A 20,688-nucleotide genomic window follows, 5' to 3' on the forward strand; every position below is an offset into this window, starting at 1 on the left:
AGCCGGTGCAGCGTGCTAAATTCCTCCGACGTTTCAGTCGATAGCAGCCGAGCGTGACCAGCCGAGGACACCCCCGTGCAAATCGCCAGGAGAGGGTCATTTGCCGCCTGCGCCGATGCCAACGTCTGTCTTTCACGAAGAACATGAGCGAGCAGGTTCGGCTCTGGGCTGCCGCCGGCTTCCCACAGCCAGGTTCAGAGCTGGCACCAGCTCTCTTTGTGAATCCAGCTCTCCCGAGGAACCGCCAGTAGATTAAGGCGGCGTGCAAACCTTCTCAAGCTCATTAATTCTAATAGAAATACACCTGGGCGGAGAAGAGTGAAGGGCCAAGTTCATCCCTGGCACACGCAGAACAGCCCTGGATGTTACACCAAGCATGCGCCTAGCCCAAAGCATTTCAGGAGAGGCCGAGGGAACCGGGATTAGTTAGTCTAGAGAAGAGACAACCGAGGGGATTGAATAGCAACTTCACCTCCCTGCAGGGGGGTTGCAAAGAGGATGGAGCTGCACTGGTCTCAGTGGGGGCAGATGGCAGGACAAGGAGCAATGGGCTCAAGCGGTTTAGGTTAGATATTGGGAAAAATTCTCTCACTAGGACTGTGGTGAAACACTGGAACAGGTTACCCAGGGTGGTAGTGGGCTATCCATCCTTGGAGGTGTTTCAGACCTGGCTAGACAAAGCCTTGGGTGGGATGATGGAGTTGGGGCTGGTCCTGCTTGGAGCAGGGGGTTGCACTAGGTGTGATCCTCTGAGGTCCCTTCCACCTTGTTTTCGATGCGTCCGTGATTGAGAGCCGGTGCTGCGGAGGGGCTGAGCGAGCACCCCACAGGCTTGCCTTGGAGCTGGCAGGGCCCAGCCCTCCTGCAACCAGGCCCCGAGCTTGCAGGGGGATTCAGGCTGTCATACTGGATGCCAGAGCTGCAATGCCCGACTCCTGCGGGCTGGGCAGGGGCAGTGGAGCCACGTGGCCACGGAGCTGAAATGCTGCTCGAAGGCAGAGCCGCCCAGCCAGGACTAGCAGGCTGGGAGGCAAGAGCTGCCAGGGCCCAGCTGGGAGCACTTGTTCATCCGAAGCAAACGAGATGCCTGCGCCAGTCCAAAGAAAGCACCCACGAGTGAGTGTGAGGGCATCTAGAGGGATGTGCCGGCCTTTTCAAATGGCAGCTATACATCTTGCCCCCGCTGGAAACATCTGAAAGGGGCTGAAAGTCAGGCATCCTGTGTCCGGCTGTATCCCGAACCACATCACTTTGGCAAGCCGGGGCCCAGGGGTTCAGTCTGCCCCAGACAGCGAGACAGAAAAGGAGCGAGAGGAATGCTGAAATACAAAGCTGGCGGCACCTTGTTGAAGCAGCTGCTTATTTTGCTGGTTTTGGTGCCAAGAGATAGCAAACCACGCTGGATTTCTGTCCCTGTGATTCACGTCTGCTTCCTAAACCCCCCGTCTCAGGCAGAAGCTGTGCCAGCGCGTGGTCCCTGCACGCTACGGCATGGAGTATGGTGTCAAGCAGCGCTGGAAAAAGCAATCAGCATTAGACGACCAGGTTTATGATCTCGCACTTTAACTAGGGGAAGGGCTGGGGAATTAATCGAGTCTGTGATTTCACAGTCGAGAGAGCAGACCTCTCCGTGAAAGCCCTGGGATGATAACAAGGACTTGCTTCCCGACAGGATAATCCCAGGAGTTTAGGATGTGAAGTAGCGGCTAATGAGAACATAGCAAGGAAGCGGGGGGAGAAGGTGCGTAGCAGGTAGAAGGTTTGTGCAGCTGCGCTCGTGCCGCCTGCAGCAGGCACCTGCGGAGAGGGGGTGCCGGCAGCGACTCGGTGCCTGCCCACGCCAACAGCTCAGGCCCAGCACTGTCGAAAGGGCACGGCGGCTCCAGGCTGGCCCTTCTGGATCCACGTAGATGCTGTCAGTGCCCAAGGAAACCCAGGGCATGGGGCAATTTATTAATGACACGCTAGGGAAAGTGACGAAGGAAGGACAGCCAAATGCACAGCAAGATGGGAAGGGCTTGGGTCCAATGGCTGAAGGGGCCTGAGGAGCACAGAGGCAGGCGATTACCAGACCAAGCGCCTCTTAAGTATTTGCCTAACCTTAAGCACGTGCCTCTTTGGCACAGGTCTTTGGCAAGTGGCCCCTGGACTAGTGTCCTGCGAACCTGATTCCCCTGTCAATGCCCAGCACCTTGGAGGCGTTTGCTAGTGTAAAGGAGATGCCATTTTGCTAAAAAATGTGCTCCCTCCTTTCGGGCGGGTTGTGCAGTGCATGGTTTGTCAGCACCAGAAAAATGAGCGGCTCTAGCCCACGGGGAGCTGAGGTTGACCAAAGCTGGCTCAAGTCCATAAAGCAAAGCCTTGAGGCCCTGACAACGCTGGCGATGGAGGGTAGGTAACCAGCTTCGCGCTTCTCCTGTCTTGCCAGGGGGTTGGGGTGGTATTTCCATGGCCGTACATGCCCGGGTTGGAGGAGTGTCTTTTCCATCAGCCCACTGGCATGGAAATGCCAGGGGGAGCAGAGCGCAAGTGGCCTGTGAAATGTCCACTAAACTATGGAAGGAGGCCAAACTTTGGATAGCCAGCAGGTGCAGAAGCTGACCTTTCCATCAGGGAACGCGGCAGGCATCTCAATGGCCACGTTAAGTAGGTAAGTTATATAATCTCCCCCCGTCACATGTGCCATCCCAACAGATGGCTCGCCAGCCCACTGCCTCCCAAAAAGTGACATTTACCTAAATAAAGACGGGCTGTTAATTGCAGACTTTCCATGGAGAGGTTAGAGAAGGGAGCGTTCCCAGAGTCTGATGACAGCTCTGGCTTTCCCCGAAGTGATATGTTTAGACAGACAGGTGTCGACTCCAATCACATCAACCTGCGGCTTGTAACCCATCCAAAGAGCCCCTTATCCCGCCCTCTCCCGGGCAGGCTCAGAGATTTCACTGCGATATTTAAAATGTTTGTGCTGCCTGATCCCCGACCCTGCGCATCACAGAGTCATTTCTAGCTGCTTAAATGCTTCCAAATTGGATTTCCACACCACGTGCGCCCGTGGTCACGTTTCCCCCATCCCCTATGGGACGGGGCGCCTGGGAGCGCTGGAGGGAAGGCAGCGAGAATCTGGCTTTTCTTATAGCCCATAAAATAAATCAAGGCCTTGGGAGCAATCTTGGCGTTTGAGTTTTCATCATATGTTTTAAACTGCTGAAGAGCTGCAGTGCAGAGCACGCGAGCCGGAGAACGTGCCCTGTGCTGCAGCAGCCTGCCAGGACGCTGCTCAGCGCCCGGATAATGCCCTATTTCCAGGCCCCTCTTGGAAACCAGGTCCCCTGTCCCCTACAAAGGACAGCTGCCGCGATACCTCCTGCGTCAGCCAGAGCCAGGAAACGCTCCCCATCACCTGCACGGCTCCAGGGCGGGGGGAGCCAATTGTCTGCCTGCTGGTGTTGAGGTGGTTGTTGGGTCTCAGCTCTTTATATAACAACCTTAGTCTTAGGGTGCTTTGGCAATGCAGGCTCATTCCACCCCAAATGCAAGAGCCCATGAAAGGTCAGCGGGTCTCTCCTGGCAGAGCCTTCCCGCCGTGATCACCGATTAGGAGCGGCTGCCTGAGTGCCCAGCATTGTCCAGGGAGCAGGAGGTCAGTGGCTGCAGCTCGCCGTGCAGCACGGCCCGTCCAGGGGTGCATGGGTGGGGGTCACCCGCAGAAGGGAGCGCCGAGCCCCAGCCGGAGCGCGCAGCCCCGGGCCTGGGGGGTGCAGCGAGCGCCTGCCAGGCCCGCCATCTCAGGGAGCGGAGTGCTTGCTAGGCCATGTGGAAAACCAGCTGACAGAGCAAATCATCTACTCAGGGGTTTTGAGTAGGAGCCACAGCCGCTGCAACAAGTGATTGGCCTGTTCTCCCGTGAATATCTCCTGCTCATTACAGCCCATCTCCGGCTCAGAGGCGGCTTTAGGGATGACTGCAAATTATACAGGAACCCAGCCTGAGTCACACCAATTAATCTCTACATCAGCAGCACCATTCAGCGCTTTCCCTCCCTCTCCTCCACTTCATTTTCTAATCAACCAGCTCAACCTGTTCCCATAGAAACCACCTGCATATCACTATCATGTCAGGGTTTCCGATTTTTTAAGGGTTATGATCAGACCCTTCCTAGGGACCGGAGCAAAGCCAGGCAGAGGGTTGCCCAAGCAAGGCAGCGCTGTGCCGTCTGCTCCCCGAAAACCAGGGTCAGGCCTTTCAGGCCAGAGGCACGTGCTGGAAGATAACCCTTGCACGTACAGCGTGCGGCAGCCCCGGCCCTGGCCCTTGCTTCTCTGCGGCTTTGGGCCCCACTCGTCCGAGTCAGGGCGGCAGGCAGCTCCACGGGGCTCGGCGCAGAGGCCGTTCACACCAGGCAGCCAGGGCATCGACTCCAGTTGTTGCACCCCAAGGGATCTCTGCACCCAGCTCCTCCGGGTGACTCCGAGCATCCTGCCTGCGCTAGCCACATGGCTCTGGCCAGCTCCTTACAGGCATAGGGCCCTCAAGTCTTTTGGGGGAGAGCAAAGCCTAGTGTCCGAATCCCGGGTGCTGTGCAGCGGCCCCTGCCAGGCGCACCAAGACGGGATGGCTCGGGAGCGCCGTGGAGCTCTGCCACGGACCTCAGCCCCGCTCTGCAGAACGGAGCCGTCGCCCTCCATCGCAGGAGAGGGCTGCGGCTCGCATCCGTTGTCGACCGAGTCACTCGGACACCCAAGAGACGAGGGCCGTGCACACACCTGGAGCGCCGGAGAAGAAAGGCAGCGACATTTCTCACAGCACAATTGCCAGCCCCGTTTTAGCTGCACTCCCGTGCGCGGCTGACTCACACCGGTGACCTCCCCGTGCGGCTGATTGGGACCCCGCACGCGGAGGTGAGCTGCAGGCCCCGGGCCGGGTATCTACGCTCCGGCTGTGATAATGGAATATTCTCCAGCGACGCCGAGAGAAAAGTTCTCCGTGGTTGGGCGAACACAACGGGAACGGCAGCAGTTTACTGACAGCGCAGTCAGTCAGGAGGCATGTAAACAAAGTTCTAGTTGAAAGAGGGTTTCCTTAGCACAAGACAGATTATTTAATAATTTACTCTCGCTCCAGACTGCCCGGCTGGAACAGAGACCCTTATCCAGCAAACATCCCTGCTCAGCGCTCCTGGGACGTGCATTCAGATGCCGGTGGGAGAAGGCTTCACGCTTCTGCGGTGCCTTTCATCTGAGGATGTCAGTGGGTTTTACAGAGAGTAGATACATAACCCTTGCAAATCCCCTGCGAAGGAGAGCACAAAAGGATCGCCCGCTGCGCAGAAGGATTCACCATCTCTCGTTTTGGGTCCTGGGCTTCATTTGCTTTACCCAAGTGTGATTTTCAGAGGGGCGGGTGCGTGCCCCCTGTTCTGAAAATCAGAAAATGGCCTGACCTCCAAGCAGAGCTGGGGACAAGGTTTCCTCTGACCCTGGGATCACGTTGGTTTGATGAAAACAACCTGTCGGCAAGAAAGGTTTGGTCCTGGTGGAGCTGTCCCATCAGAAAGGACACCAGAGAAAGGGTTTTGAAACGGTCAGAGCATCCCGTTTGGGCCCTGATGAAATGGAAACATTTCAACATCTCCTGGAAAGGACTTTTCATTTCATTTGTTTCTTGGTTCATATGAATAAATGTAAAAAAAAACCCCCAAACCCCAAAAGTCAGAACATGAAATGGAGTGTTTCAGACTTTGGAAACAAGACCTCAACTGACCCCTGCCAAAGTTTGCTACCGTACTTCACGAGGGTCCCGGGACCCAGGACAGGGAGCATTTTGGAAACCTCAGCAATGCTAACGGGACAGGCCCTTTGTTTCCTGCCCTGGTCTAGCAGTCGGTGCACGTGATGGCGACACGGCCACACGGCATGGCTGTGTCCGGGACAAGGCCCTCGGACCTGCCACAGCGGGAGGAGCTGGGAAGCAGCTCGCTGGCTTCCCTGGGACGAGAAGCAGGTGCAGAGCACGCATGCAGTACTGCTGGACACGGTGCTCAGTGGTCGCACAGCCGGCGTGCGTGAAGCCTGGTGGAAAGTGGCCCCGTGTCAACTTTGAACTAAGACCTCCAGGGACTAGGCAATCCCGCACAGCTGAAGCCAGATATCTTTGCAGGCAAAACGTCTCTGTGGTAGGCAGCCAGTTACTGTGAAGCTCTCTCCCCACTGGGAAGAAGAGTAAGAGAAGAAAGGAAATCCCAGACACAAGACAGATGAGCAATCACAGAGGTTTTCCCATCAGATGCTACTAATATAACTATTTCCTCGCAGCGATCCCTCTCCTGTTAGTGCCGTGGCTTGGTGCAGCCTGCGTTTCTTAAGAAAGCGCTTAAAATATCTGCTTGATTTACTCAAGTCTTTGCCAGTGTATTCATTTCATTTGCTTATTTCCAGTTTGCACATCTGGCTTTGCTTATCCCGCTCCTTGATTAGTCTTCACATTTCCATGTGTAATTGATGGCAATTGGCTAGAGAGTCCCGGAAAACATAAAAAGCGTACCTAAAACATGCCTTTGATATACTCTCCCAAGCGTTTCATGTCGAGTAAAACCAGGCTGGTTGTGTATGCTAAATGAAAACCTGCTGATGAGAACATGTTGTACATGGAGTAGCGGGAACGCCGCCTATAAAAGATGCCTATCTTGCATGTTATTGTAAAACCTCAGTAAAATGTATTTCAAGGAATCAATCGGCATTGAATCAATGCACAAGAATTGCTTTAGTAAATTTAAATAGACGTGTCAGGCTGGAAGGGAAATGCACATTAAATAAAATCCTATCTATCGCTGCCTGCATTGATTATTGCCATTAAGGGTGTGTTTGTTACACATCCAGGGTTTGCCAGCAGTAATGGCTGTGGAGATGGTTCAGGCCTCGCTCCTGCAAGGTGTGACACTTCATGCTGAGAGCGGTCTGCAAAGAGGAGGGAACTGTCCCCTCCTGATCTGTCAGCGCCTCCTCTGCTGAGTTTTTATTCAGCCCCATCTATGAAATCTAACTCCAGTCACTAACGTGCAAGCTTCAAAGCAGCACGACGGTCAAGCTGTGCATGGCTCTTGTCTGGTACTAATGAGATATCCACGTCCAGCTGATGCACACGTGCATTGCTCCTGCTCCGGAGAGAGTGCTCGGCCACTGAACTCAACAGCAACTCTCCCATGGGCTCCACAGGGCTTCAGAGCCGGCCCCAACCCCGCAGATGGGAAGAGAAGGCTGCGAGAGACGGCAGGAAGCTATGTGGGCGGCGGGCGAGGAGGAGGTGAAGACAATTGAGAGGGAAGATGAGATGTGACAGGGCAGAGAAAGAGGTGCAATTGGAAGATGCAAACAGATGAGCTGACAGCAGTGAACGGCTTGGGCCTGAAAACAGGACGCGGGGAAAGAGAAGTCAACGATGATTCGATTTAGATGAGAGAACGATACAAAAGGGAAATGCAAATTGGGAAGCGGAGGCCAGGCAGCTTCTACAGCAGGCTGGCTGCTGCTTGTGAGAGCGGGGCTTGGCGCTCCAGAGGAGCTCCCCCCACTGACCTCCCCTCTGGGGGGGCAGCTTGAGGGCTGGGCAGCAGGTAGCTAGGGCCTGGAGAAGACAAGGACACGATTAGGGCAGAAAAGGTGGCGACAAGAGAGAGCTCCAGGCTGCAGGGAACCAGCTTGTTAGGAGCGTTAGGACCAGTGCCCATCGTGACTTGAGCAGGGGCAGGCGTTGCTCCTCAAGGAGATGCCACGTCCTTCGCACTCTGGGGTCTGCACCTGCCACTTGCAGGGCGAGCGCCAGGACACGCTGAGAAAAGCCAAGGCAGGGAAAGCATCCTTTTGCTGCACTTTCGCCTGGGCACAGAACTGGCAGGAAAGCAGTGCAACAACCTGGGTTACATGAATGGTAGTCAGCCACGTGGGGGTTTAATTTAACACCTGTGCCAAGGTGGACTGTGGCACCATTCGAGGTGCACCCTTTTGCAAGCTGCAGGCCAGTCAGGAAACCTGCATGCTGATAGGTGTCCTAGGAAAAAAAAATGTGCTGGCTCCTGCAGATCCAGCCACTGCCCTCAGAGCCATGAAAATGCTGCAGCAGCAAAGGAGGAAAGGGGAAAAAGGCTGATTGAACCAAAGCCTTGACCCAGACACACTTCCCCATCCTGCAGCTACTAGAATTGCTCCCAAATGCCCACGACGCATCCTACAGCTCACTGGCTGCACCCAGAATAGCATTATAAAAATTCAATGGCTTGAACACCGCACTTGTGCTTCTGCGGTTGGCCTTGTTAAATGTCCCTTCATCAGCTCCTTTTCTTGGCTGTCTGCAAGGTGGAACGGAAGAGTTTAGGTGGAGGAGGCTTCATCTTGTGTGTCGTACGCTAGCCCTAATTGAAATATAATGCTGCTTTCCTTGAACAGAGTGATACATATCAGCATCACGGCCCATCAGCAAGGCTCCGCCAGCCACCGCCACTTCAGTGTCCTTGAAGTTATAGCAGGAACAGATGGCCTACTCGCGCGAGCCGGCTCGTTGAAGTCTTACAGCCCAATACCAGTGCCTGGGAGCACGCTTCCTTGGTGCACACGCTCCCAATTAAAGTCTGTGCCCAAACTTGAAGGCTGCTCTATTGACAGCCTTGCACACACACACTCCATGCAAACTCACACGTGCTACGTCTTGGGTGTGAAAGAGCACGGCTCTCCTGACTTCAGCAGAGTGATGTGTACATGCGCACGCACACACACGAGAGAGGACACTTGATTATAGCCCAGGGAGGAATACAAAGGTATTCTTAGCGTGAGTTTGCACTGCCCAGACCTGCGAGTCCTGCATGCAGATTCCCTTGGAGCTTTATGGATCCCTATATACATATCACACACACCTCAGTGACTTGCTTCACATCTTGACTCATGACATCCACCTTTGCCTCGATATGTTGCTCCCCCTCAGCTCCTCTCGCACATGGAGCTTTTACATATGAAAGCTGGTTGCACACACATGCTCATGTAGCTGGCAGAGTGCATGTGCATGCACGTGTGTGTGTGTGTGTGTGTGTGTGTGTCTGGGGGTATGTCCCACCCATTAGTTACCATGCAAGCTGAAGCAGTGGCACATAAATAACCCCTCTTAGGCATACTCTAACCCTGTCGAGTGTTTCGGGGGAGACGCCTGCAGGAGCTACCATGCCTCAGAACAGGCCTTTTCCAAGCGCAGGGTGGATGTACCAACAGGGACCGCTCAGACCTCTGATTTATAAAGCACATCAAGTCTCTGATTGAAAAAAACATATGATGAATTTCTCAGGTGCCTCGCTGATTTATTGACCATACGGCAATTTATAAGTCATGTCAGTAACTTTATAAGTAACACAATTAATTCTGAAGTTATTCCTGAGTTACCCAAGTTCTGTGTCACTGATGAATAAGTGATGGGTCTGAATTATAGGTTGTCTCTGAACTATAAGTCACGAAGCTGAGTAATAAATCATGAGACGGATGGATCTGGTTACACCATGGAGTCGCGAGCCAGATAGTTGTACTGAAGGGATTGGTGGGGTGCTAGGGCATCCATTTCATGCATTTGTTTGAAAAACCATGGATTGATTCACCCAGCTGACACACATATCACTGCTTTGGGACCCCCCATGGGCTTAAAATCTGTATTTCTCAAGCTTGCATCGTCGATGAGTCTTGCTCTAGCATAAAGGGTGCTATTTGTGGCAAGCTCCCATTAGGGCTGGTCATGTAAAGGTGGTTTTGTCTCCCTCTGGCTCCTGCAGCAGGTAAGACACCAGGGCAAGAGTCACAAGCCAGTGAGGTGGCATTGGTAGGTGCCAAGCTTTGTAAATACCTGGAGGAGTGCAGGTGACCTCTGTAAGTAAGTATCCTGCTGCTGGCCCAATGCCCATTCATTGCCTGCATGCACCGGCTGCCTGCAGAGCACAGCCTGCCCAAGAAGCCGTGAAGAGCATGAAGTGCAAGTGGGAAAAGCCGCTCTCCGGTGCATCACTTTAGTTCCCATGCACCCCACGCAGCCAGCAGCACCGCCTGTGCGGAGCGCTCGGCTCCAGTTCATAAATCACGGGAGAGACGGCCCTCTCTGTCGGAGCAAACGGCTCTACTTCCCAGCCGAGTCTTTCAGTCAGCGAGCGCGCGCTGTGCTGTCGGCCTGTTAGCATGCGTGCGGGGCAAGAGGCTCTCTCCTGCTCCTCCTGCCCAGACTTTTGGTGCACATCCCACAGCCTCACGGTGCTTGCAAAGCAAACCAATGAACAAGGCATTTGCAGTCCCAGAACACCCCACCTGCAACACAGCGCTGCCCCGGGATGCAGCTGCCTCCCATCACTGGGGACTTCTGCCCCCCGGGTGCTTCAGAAATGCTACATTTATTAAAATACTTTATTTTTCCCCATGCATTTTAATTATGTTCCCTTGTGACTCTGCAAAGGGAACAACCAATGAGAGGTGGCTGTCCAGGATTCCTGTGTGTTTTAAGAGGCAGGAAGGATGGCTGTGGAGATGAGGACGTGGGCAGAGCCCAGCAGGTCTGGGTGCATTTCTAGGCACCAACAGACTTTATGAGAACATGGATGAATCATTTCATGTCTTTGTGCCTCCTTTGCCTGTCTGTAAAATGGGGTGATGCTCCTTTCTTCCTCTCTGCCATTGTCTCCTTGTCCCCCCAGCCCCAGGTTGCACAGCTCAAGCCCCTCGCACAGCATCGCATCGTTTGCTGCTGCCCGGGGAGCAGCGATCAGCAAGGAGCTCACCCTCACGGCCCATGCGCTGTGCACCATGAACTTGGGGGCAGGGACATCTCTTGCCAGGTGTTTGCACAGCACTCGGCACCGGCAGCTCTGGGGCAGGACAGGGAGCCTAGTGGAGCCTAGTGGAGCCCCTGAGATTGTCTGCTGCTGTTTGCATAAATCATCGTTAGCGCTTTGACAGAGCCGGCACTTCCTGTGTTGGAAGAGTCTGCAGATGGTGGTTTCCTGGTTGACTTATTTGGTGGCAATGTCAAAAAATTAAAAGATTTCTGGCTCCGGAGAGAAAAGCCTGGCGCTCTCATTTTGAACGATGCAGTTCAACTTCCTCCGGCGCAAGCCTTGCTGGGATCCGCTAGTCATCTGAGGGCAACAGGACACGGGAAACACCTCATCTCTTTACTGGAGAAGCTCGCTGCCGTGGAGAGGAGTTGCTGTCGTATGCTGGACGGATGGGAGGCCAGAGCCTGGGGAGGGCTGGGCATTGAGAAAGGACTAGGGTGGAAAGGGGCACAAAGCCCGAGACGCCAACTTGCCTTCATGCACTGAATAGTGGATGGGCACTTTTATCAACAGAAAAATAGCTCAGCTTTGTTGGACTTAAATATGTGGGTGAGGATGCTCCCGCTGCGAGGGACAGAGCCGGGGGAGCCTGATGCCGCGCGGGTTGGCTCCGGTCTTATTTGAGTGAGCGGATCAGGGTCACGGCTGTCTTGCTCTTTCATCCATTGTGCACAAGGCTGAGCACGGCATCACTGTGACCGTAAGGAGGGGAAGAAGAAATCCCTCACGCTGCTTTGCACTTCCAAGAGGCCTGGTCTGGGTGGAGGTTAACGCTGCACAGGAGCCCTGCCATTCCCCCGCTGGCAGTGCGCTAGGTTTGGTCCCGCAGGCACCAGCCTGGAGCTAGCGGGGGGGTGAAGAGCCATCTGGCCCTCAGTGTCTGACCACTGGCTGCAGGCGCTGGTTTTCCACCCTCCCTTGTCTGCTGGTTTCCAGTTTCCCCTGCGGTGACGGCAGGAGAATCGCCCTGCGCCCCTGGCAGCAGAGCCGGGCAGGGGCTGAGACCTTCCTGGAGGGGCTGGGCACAGCGATGCTTCCTAATGGCCCAGCTCCCATCCTGCTCATTTGCTCTCTCATACACGTGCACACGCACACGCACGCCCTCATTTGTGTAGAAGCAGCCTGTGTAGTCTTTCCTCCGCTGATTAAAACCGCAGGTGTGTATATAGGCCCTATTATCTCACTCCTCCTCCTCGGGTATTGACTCCATAGCAGGACCGGCTGGCACTGGCAGATATTGTAGGCTATTAATTAAGATGTCATTTACAGGCCCACTGGGTGACCTTAATTAAACTGCAAAATGGCAAACACTAATAAGAAAGATGATATCCCTGTAGGTGGTGAATCAAGTGTATTAACCTCCTGGTAAGCAACCTTCCTTCCCTTGATGGAGGATCTGAGAAACTCCCGGTGCAGAACAGCCTTCGGGCTGCCCAAGGATCCCCTCCACGACGCAGGGTCTGGTGCAGGTGCGGTGAGAGACCACGTGCATCCCCTCAGACAAAGCTGCGTGGCTAGCACAGCTTGGGCTGTGCACAGGGATCGGGCATTTAGGGGGCTGCGCATCAGAGGGATGCTTGCAATTATCCCCAGACACGCACCCCCAGCCCAGGGAAAGGAATCTCAACATGGCAAGGGACGGCCATGCTCAGACAGCCATGCAGCCCAGTGCACATCCAACGCAGGCATTTCAATATTCATGTCCCAAAGAGACTAAATTAGTTTTAAATAAGAGACTTTTTGCTTCTCCCACCCTTGCCTTGTTGCCGACAGGCTGTGGCTACCTGGGGGTCCAGGTGTGCAGCCAGGGGCTTACGCTGCAAGGTGCTTTACACTGAAATCTAGGAAAGAGACCGCACCGTGATGTCTGCACCGTGCCCTCACGTAGTGCTCATAGCACAGCAGAACAAATGGCAGGTGGAAAGTCTCTTCCAGGAGCGCAGGCAGGCTGGAGCCAGTGAGCATTTGGGGCTTCAGGAAGAGGGCATGGGAGCTGCAGCCTTCTGGCACGCTGCGGGATAGCTTCGGAGAAGCCAAAGGGCTGCCTGGGCAGAGCCAGGGTTCAGGGATGTCACTGGCATTGCACCTGCTATGGGAATGGCAGTGGGACTTGCTGGGAGGACGATGGCGTTCAGGGACCCAGGGGTTGCTTGGGGGTGACAGGAGGAGTCTGGGGAGGACATTCCCAAGTGCGTCAGACACGCTGAGCAGGGAAGAGCTGGGATCTGGGTATACTTGGATGCTGCAGAGGGTCTGGCTGGGGCTGCGTCCTGGGACGCCTGGGGTCTCCTCCTGGCTTTGGCACTGCCTAGATGGTAACTTTGGGCCAGTCTCTTCGGGTGTCTGTCCCGCTCCTGCCCTTCCCATCTTGTCTATTTGGATGAGCTCCCTGGAGCAGGACCTTTCGCCCTGTCTGTGCAGCGCCGTGCACAAGGGGTCCTGATCTCACTAGGGCCTCGAGGCACTTCCCGGTAGTACTAACAATGGAGAAAGGCTCCGGTACCGGCTCCGCCAGGAACACACGGCTCCAGCAGAGGGGAGCTGGAAGAGGGGCTTAGTGAACCTCGTGGCACGTGCAGTTGTGGACGGGCCAGATATCCCCAGCGTGGCGCAGGCGTGAGCGAGGGACCGGCATCATGGGACGAGGCGTGTGCAGTGGGAGGAGGAGGCAGCACTTCAGCAGCCTTGGGACTGATTTCCAGAGCATCAGACCCTTGAAGGAACATCAAGATTGATTTCTCCACTCCTTCCAAGGCTTTCCTCCCCCTTCCAGTTATTGGGAGCTCGTCAGCTGATGTCGGATGAATGCAGGCCTGTTCCATATTTGGGCTCCCTTCTGTGCCCTAGCGAAGGCTGTTGGGCCAAATTAACTGCTGATGTAGACTCTGCTCACCACATATGGGGCAACCCCAGGGCTGGCTCTGGATTTACTCGCCTGAGACCCCGGCTGCAGGGGTGCAGGCACATGCAATCCCCTGCAGTTGCTCAGATGTGCTCCCAGAGCTGTCGGCTGCCCACATCTGCCCCTTGCTGCTCTGAAACGCAAGGAAAACAGTCTCTTTGGATCAGACCCACCCTGGCAAACTACAGCCGCCTCAAAAACCCTTTGTTTAGATACAGTAAGGAGTCAGAGCAGTCCACGTGGGAGACCCTGGGCAGCCCACCCAGAGGGACTGAGCTCCTGCATTTGTCAGGAGATAAGGTGGCTACCCTGCTTGCTTTATTCATCTCTCTCCTGTGGCTCTAGAGACCTGGGGAGAGGTATGTTAGGTCTTGTCCCATCTGCCACTGCGCCTCCATCCCAGCTCTGTGCTGGGACGGTGCTCCAGGACCCCGCTTTCTCTCCAGGACCAGTAAGCCGTGCCGGTAGCCTGGCTGTGCAAGGAGCTCTTCTGTTTGATTTTCCTGCCCGGCATAATTTACAGATGCTGTTGCACTAAATGCTCATCTCAGATTCCCAGGAGGTGAGGAGGATGTCAAGGGAGAGACATTTGCATTTGTAAACTGCAATCAAGACTAATTAAAACCGGCACAAATACCGATTAATAGAGGAGGGAACCAGGCTCCAGGTCCCCTGGTCCTGCCCCAAGTAACAATGGCTTTTATGTGCCAGGGGCTGGCTCCTTGTTCCTCGCTGGTTCGTAACCATTGGGGAGACCATTGGGGAGACGGCTGCATCCCCAGCGCTGAGGGCACGAGTAGGGCAGGATCAGGCCCGCTGAGGCGGTGCATGGGGAGGAGCAGGATCCTGTTTCTTCAGCTCAGCCTGCACGGGAGCTCTCCTGAGCATTGCACGCAACTCTGCCAAAGCCCCGTCGCCCTTCGGAGGCAATGCACTCGCCTTCTTCAGGGCACTGGACGGGGCAACACGAGGGCTCTGCCCAGGGCCGGGGAAATGCCTTCCTCCCCCTCACAGCCCCCACCAGGCAGTAAGGGCTGCCTTTTCCCTCCCCGCTGCTGGAGAGGAGGTATCTGGCATTAGGGACGGTCTCTCCTTGGCTGGGCAGGCACCGGAGAGTGCAAAAAGGCTTCCCTGGAGGAAGGTAACGCCCGCTCTGTGGCATGACTTAGCCCGCCAGGTGTGCACACGCGTGACACACACACGACCACAGCCCACTGCTCCCGCGCAGGCCGATTTAAAGCACAGAGGTGAAGACTTTGCTCTGGCAGCACAAACGGGACGTAAAAGTAATGAAAAGCTATAACAAAGGTCATAACTTGCAGGGGGGCAGGGCTGGAATTGGGGCTGGGGTACAGGTTTCAGCCATGCCGTGGCTCTTGAAGCAGCGCTTTCCTCCTAGCTACACTTCTGTGTACCTGGTTTCCCTCCCCTGAAGATAAGAAGCATTATTCGCCCCAAGAAAGAACAGGATGGGCGTCCCACTTGCTCCTCCAGTACCTCCAGGAAAGCGTCTTCATGTGAGGAGGCGGCCGTGTCTGGGCCCACGTGTTACCAGCAGGATAGAGCCCCCGGCTCCAACCGCGTCCCCAGGGGCCGAGCAGTGCAGCCTTGCACCGTTCGGCCTCCCGGGCAGGCAGGTCGTCCCTCACCCGAGCTGCAAACACTCCAGCAGGAGCGTCAGCGGGTCCAGAGCTGCCCCAAGGAGGGTCTCCTCGGCCTGGCCGCCAGGACATCCTCTTCCTCAACCTCTGGGTCACAACCCAGGGGCACCGCAGGCACGGACAGCCCCTCCGCCACCAAAGCCACATCCGCGTGAGCACATTTCAGTGCCGCTTGGCCCCATGACACGAGCCTTGCAAAGGCTGCTCCCACCTAAGGTAATATATGCAGAGCGCGTGGAGCCACAAAGGGCCGCTCGCTGCTGGGAAGCCGGTAGGGCAAGACATCCTGAAGGTCGGAGCTTGTTGCTGCCTGAAATGTGTCGATTTTTTAAAATAATTCACTGTGGGAACAGCGCGTTCCCCGCTGCCGGCCCCACGTCAGGCTCCGTCGCTTGCTCTAATTTGGCACCAGGCCACCGTTTTTGGTGCGTTTCATTAAAGCTGAATTATTCCAGCAAAGCAGCTAAAATATTCATTACTAGTCTTGTCACCTTTAAAATTCTCCTTTCCTTGTGTACTGTCAATAATTGTTCACTCCAGGCGGAGAACTTCAGAATGTCAATACTCTAGACAAAGTCTCCGATGAAAAAGGTGCCAACCAAAGTGAATCAAACTTGCAGAAAGAGCTCGTGCTGGAATGAATTTCCACTCCAGTGCATTTTTAGCTGTCAAATTATGAATGCCAGCGTTCGGAGCCCCGACGTTAAGCATTCTGTACACAGACCAAACATGAAAATTAAAGATTACGAAACCACATGCAAGTCTGAACGCGGCTCCGAGTGACGCGAATGGAGCTCGGTTGTTTTAAAAAATGCACGATGAGTCCTTGGGGGAACGACCCTCATGAACGCAATGTTTCTAGCTGACGTTGCTGGAAAGCTAGGCGACAACATTGGAAAATGATAATTATGGCATTTACCATCAGATCTGCCCCGAAAAATATGTCTCCATCTGCTAGGTCTCCTTATCAGCCTGATCCAACCGTCCGATAATGCTGAAAATCAAAGGGATCGCACGCCAGCCTCACAAATGAATAAGATGCCAGACAGCAGAGTAGCAAATTAATAGTCAAATGAACTGAAGGAAGGCTTGCGGGGTTGGGGGGGGCTTGGCTACAGGCCTAAGCAAAGGGCCTGTTCGTTCCAGCTTTGTCAAAGGGACCAGAAATGAGGCACTGCACCAGTCATAGGGCTCTCCCATATGCCCTAGTGTATAGATTTCAACCTTGCTCCCAGAGGAAAGTTTATGAGGCTTTCAAGAAGTTCTTGCTAGCAGGAGAATCGCGGTACCGCCAGGACTCGCTGGGCAAGAGCATGACACATTACAGAGATGCTTTAGGGAGGAGATTGAGAAAGAGCCTGCCAGTGATGCAGGATCGGTGACACAAGGCAGAAGGCCTGTTGCCCCGGGCAGGGACCTGAAGCACAGAGCAATTGCACCTGCACGCACATGGCAATGACAAGCATGCCTGGACACACATGCCATGGCCATGCCAGCTTTAGTCCAACTCGCTCCTGCTCCAGTAGCATGGCTCTCCATACTGGTGCGAAATACCCACCCAGGACACCCAGGGACCTGCACCATACCTGGCTTCCCTGCCCTCGGTGCCTGCACCGGCTGGGTTAAAGCTAGCCCATGGCACAGACCCAGCCTCGACTGCAGCAGACGTAGCTCTGCCTCGGTCATGTAGGTCATGTCAGGAGTTGGGAGCCACCACGACCCAACCATCTCCCCTGCCTCCAAGCCCAGGGCACCCCAGAGCTTTGTGGGGACGCGGATCCTGCATGGGCAGCCAAGGGGCAATGCTGAAGGCAGGTCACAGGACTGCTTTTGCCATGGGGAGACCCTTTAAGCACACACGCGCTGGCCCGGTGGCGGACAAGAGCTAGCCGTTTTGGAGCAAGGCTGCTACACGTCGAGAGGCACCTCAGACATTCGGCAGCTTCCCCGTAGAGGGCTTTTCCTCCCCTCTCTCCTTAGGGCTGGAAAAGCAGCAGCCTCCTGTCGCTATTAGCAGCAGAGGGAAGCACAGGTCAGCCAGCGGGGACTTGTTTAAATGGTGTGAAATTGTTCTTTATGAGGCCACTCACCTCCTGCTCGGTGGGAATGGCCTTTAGCGGCGGCTGACACTCTCTGCTCTGCCACAGGCTGTTTGTTAGAGAAAGCTGCTCTGAGCGGGGCTGGCATCCCTCGCTCGCACCGCCAACTGCAAAGGGTTGAAAGGACAAAGCGGCCAGCCACGAGGGCACAGGGCTGGCATGAGCCACTTCCCCGCTGCTTCCTCTTCTCGTTCCCAGCTAAGGGCTCCAACAGCCTTTCCTTTCTGAAGCAGCCGCTGGTGCCAGCCAGGGCTGCCCGGTTCTGTGCCAGCTCGAGGGGGACACAGCCGGCGAGGGCACGCACAGGGCTCCTCAGGACCGGGGGCACCCCCGACGTCCAGGGCTCTGTGCTGGCTACGCTTCCTTCAGCCTCTTGTTTCAGCCCCAGCGGTCAAACCGCTGGGGAGGGCCTGCGTGCGAGCTTTGCAGAACGAGCGAGGCAGACCGGAGGGGTAAGCATGTAGAAATAAATAGCTTGCACGTCCCACACATCCTCATGGAAGGGATAGCTCTCTTAACCCTGCTGGCTGAGGGCCAGTCTCATCTCCCAGCCCTGCACTCGGTGATATGATGGCGCTGCAGTCAGATACTCTGTGCAAAGCAGGCCGCGGTTCTCTCTCTTCATGGTTTATTTTGTCTGGAGACCGGGTTGCCCTGGCACGCTGCTGCGCTCCTTAAATCACTGCACTGGCCCTGCCGCCCTCTCGTCCCATCCCTTCCTAAAGAAACTTCAGCCAGGCAGGTGGAGTTGGCCTCAGGAACTGCACATACATGCACACGCACGTGCAATCCTGGCAAGTCTGGACAGTGTCGGGTGAGGATGAGGGTGCAGCTGTTTTGCTCTCTGCAGGTGAGCTGGAAAAAGCAACCAGATGTGTGGTGCCAAAGGACTTATTGGGAACCCGCTCCGACAGCCCACACATCTCACACCACTCGTTCTCTTCCGCACGGACGCCCCCGGGTCCGAAGGTAGGAGTCTGCTGCCCCCCCGGCGCACCCGGGATGGAGCGAGGCCATCTTGCACCGGGGTCAGTGAGGCGCGGGGACGTGCCCCCCAGGCTGTGCAGGCCTGTAGCCGTGGGGGATCCTCGTGGGACACCGCGGCTGAGCTGGAAGGACGTGGGAGGGACGGCAGGGACCGGAGTCCCGGCTGGTCTGGAGGAAGGTGCTTTGTGTGCAGGGGCAGGGCAGGCTGCAGCCACGGCCTGGCCACGCTGCCCTCCCGTAAGAGACATGTCAACGTGAATTAAACGCCACCAGCCCCGAGTGCAAGCCATCCCGGACTTCCATCAGGGCAAAGGACCAACTGCCCTATCAAGACTTGGGATGTCAAACACAGCCCTTATGCACCCTCATTACAGTTGGACCTGCCTTCCTCCCTGCTGGGGGCTCGTTAGTGCAATCAGCAGTCGGCAGGGCGATCTGGCTAGGACGACACGCTGAAGAGAGCCAAGGCACCAGCTCAGGCAAAGCTTGCATCGGTGCCGGCCCGCGGGGAGTTTACTCGTGCATTTATCTGTGTCTTGAGACCAAGGCGAATTATTTAGTTAATTATTTAGTTTCCTAAATATTTAGGGCAGGGCTTTGCACAGCTGAAATCGGCCAGTGAAAGCTCTCCCCAGACTCCTGTGCTGAAGAGACACCTGGGCAGGAGAGACACCGGGGCCTGTTTAAACCACACGCAGGGATCTGATTGCTGATGGATGTGAAGGCTGTACCCCAGCACTTTTCCCTAGGCGAGGTGTTCTCAGGTTCCCGGATATTCCCTGGACCCCAAGACAAGCCAAGGCAAGCACATCCAGGGGGTGAGGCCTGCTTTCCAAGGAAGCGAGCAAGAGCTCTGCGTGCAAGCGTGCATTCACACAGGTCGTACGTGCAGCAGACAGCACTTGCGCTGGTTGAGGGCAGGGAAGGTTGACGCGTTGCGCATGGAATAAACCCCCATCTGTTGGGTTCAGGGAGGAGCTGGTCTCTGCAGAGCCCTGGCCTCTTAGTAGGGCCGACTGCACAAGAAAGTTGCTATTTCACTTTCAGCTCGACTAATTAACCCAATGTTCCTTTCAAACAAAATATCACGGTGCTTAATTATTTTTTAGCTAACCATTTGCAAATATCATCAATTACCAAAACATGACACTGCTGCCTTTTGCAAGACACTGGAATCATATTCCATGTCACACGCTGACAGGAGCACAGTAAAACTGCATTATTCAAATTGCATATCAGTCACAAAAATTGAGGAGTAATTTGTCAAAGTCACCGCTGTGCTCAATAACCATTTGGAGATGACTAAGTAATTAATCAATAATGCATTCGCACCTTTTCATTTCCCCAGACTTCAGGGACTTGCACTCTGCGATTCTTTAAAATAACAGCCTGCTGCTTGATGTTCCCGGAGCTGGCAGCTGCTGCGTACCGCAGGTATTTGTTCAGGTCTGTTTCCCCCCAGGGCCGGAGCGCTCTGCCTGGGAGGAACGTGGGGCATTTTTACACGTGCTCTCAATTTACGTGCTCCGGCAGACTCGATGAATCAAGTTTGCTGGATCTCCAGCGCATCGGAGCAGGCTCCCCGCATGTGAGCAAGTGCCCTCGGTGTCCACTTAGACCCGGTGCCTCTCACCCACAGCTGCAGATTTCAAGGTGCTTGCTCCTGCTGGGCAGCCTACGATACGTCTGAAGTGCCTGGCATCAGGGGCTGGGAATGAGAAGCAACCTTGATTTTAGCCAGGGAGGCCTGTCCTCAGGTTGTAACTCCATGGCTATATTGCAACCCAAAGTTGGCTCTAAGGAAATGCACCCCTGCAGAGGTCCAGAGCAAGGGCTTTTGTCTCCTGTAAGCCCCTCGAGCTAAGGTTTCAGTGGGGCGCAGGGCCTGCCCTGGCTCGTGGCCCAGGGGTGGGTCCCAGCCTGGGATGAGAAGTTGGAGCTACGCTGCCTTTCACCTTACACCCTTCTGCATGAGGATGGCAGAGGCTGTGTGCGCCCACGGCATGAGCTTGGAGTGCCCTTGGCTTTCTGGAGGGCAGAAAAACCATCAGCAAGAGGCAGCGTGGTCCAGTGGATGGGACGTTGTGCTGGGACCCAGGAGTCTCTGCTGCTTGACCTGGGGCAAGGCTCCGTGCCTGGGTCACCGATGGAGCCCTTCATGGGCGCTCACCAGGCTAGGGGCTGCAGACACTT

General features: G+C 55.3%; 1 protein-coding gene across 7 annotated transcripts in view; it reads right to left on the minus strand.

The window, feature by feature from the left end:
* FAM19A3 (family with sequence similarity 19 member A3, C-C motif chemokine like) overlaps positions 1-20,688 on the minus strand; it is an 83,339-nt gene that overhangs the window by 21,975 nt on the left and 40,676 nt on the right. Inside the window, exon 6 of one of the 7 annotated variants that reach the window (XM_025215046.1) lies at positions 1,432-1,514. The exons of the other annotated variants lie outside the window; for them this stretch is intronic. Within the exon in view, the coding sequence (XP_025070831.1) occupies positions 1,485-1,514 (30 nt within the window). The 3' untranslated portion in view covers positions 1,432-1,484. Of the gene's footprint in view, positions 1-1,431; positions 1,515-20,688 lie in introns of those variants that run through there. 7 annotated transcript variants of the gene reach the window in all.

The sequence above is a fragment of the Alligator sinensis genome, unplaced genomic scaffold (genome assembly GCF_000455745.1).
Source record: "Alligator sinensis unplaced genomic scaffold, ASM45574v1 scaffold1218_1, whole genome shotgun sequence".
NCBI classification, from domain to species: Eukaryota; Metazoa; Chordata; order Crocodylia; family Alligatoridae; genus Alligator; species Alligator sinensis.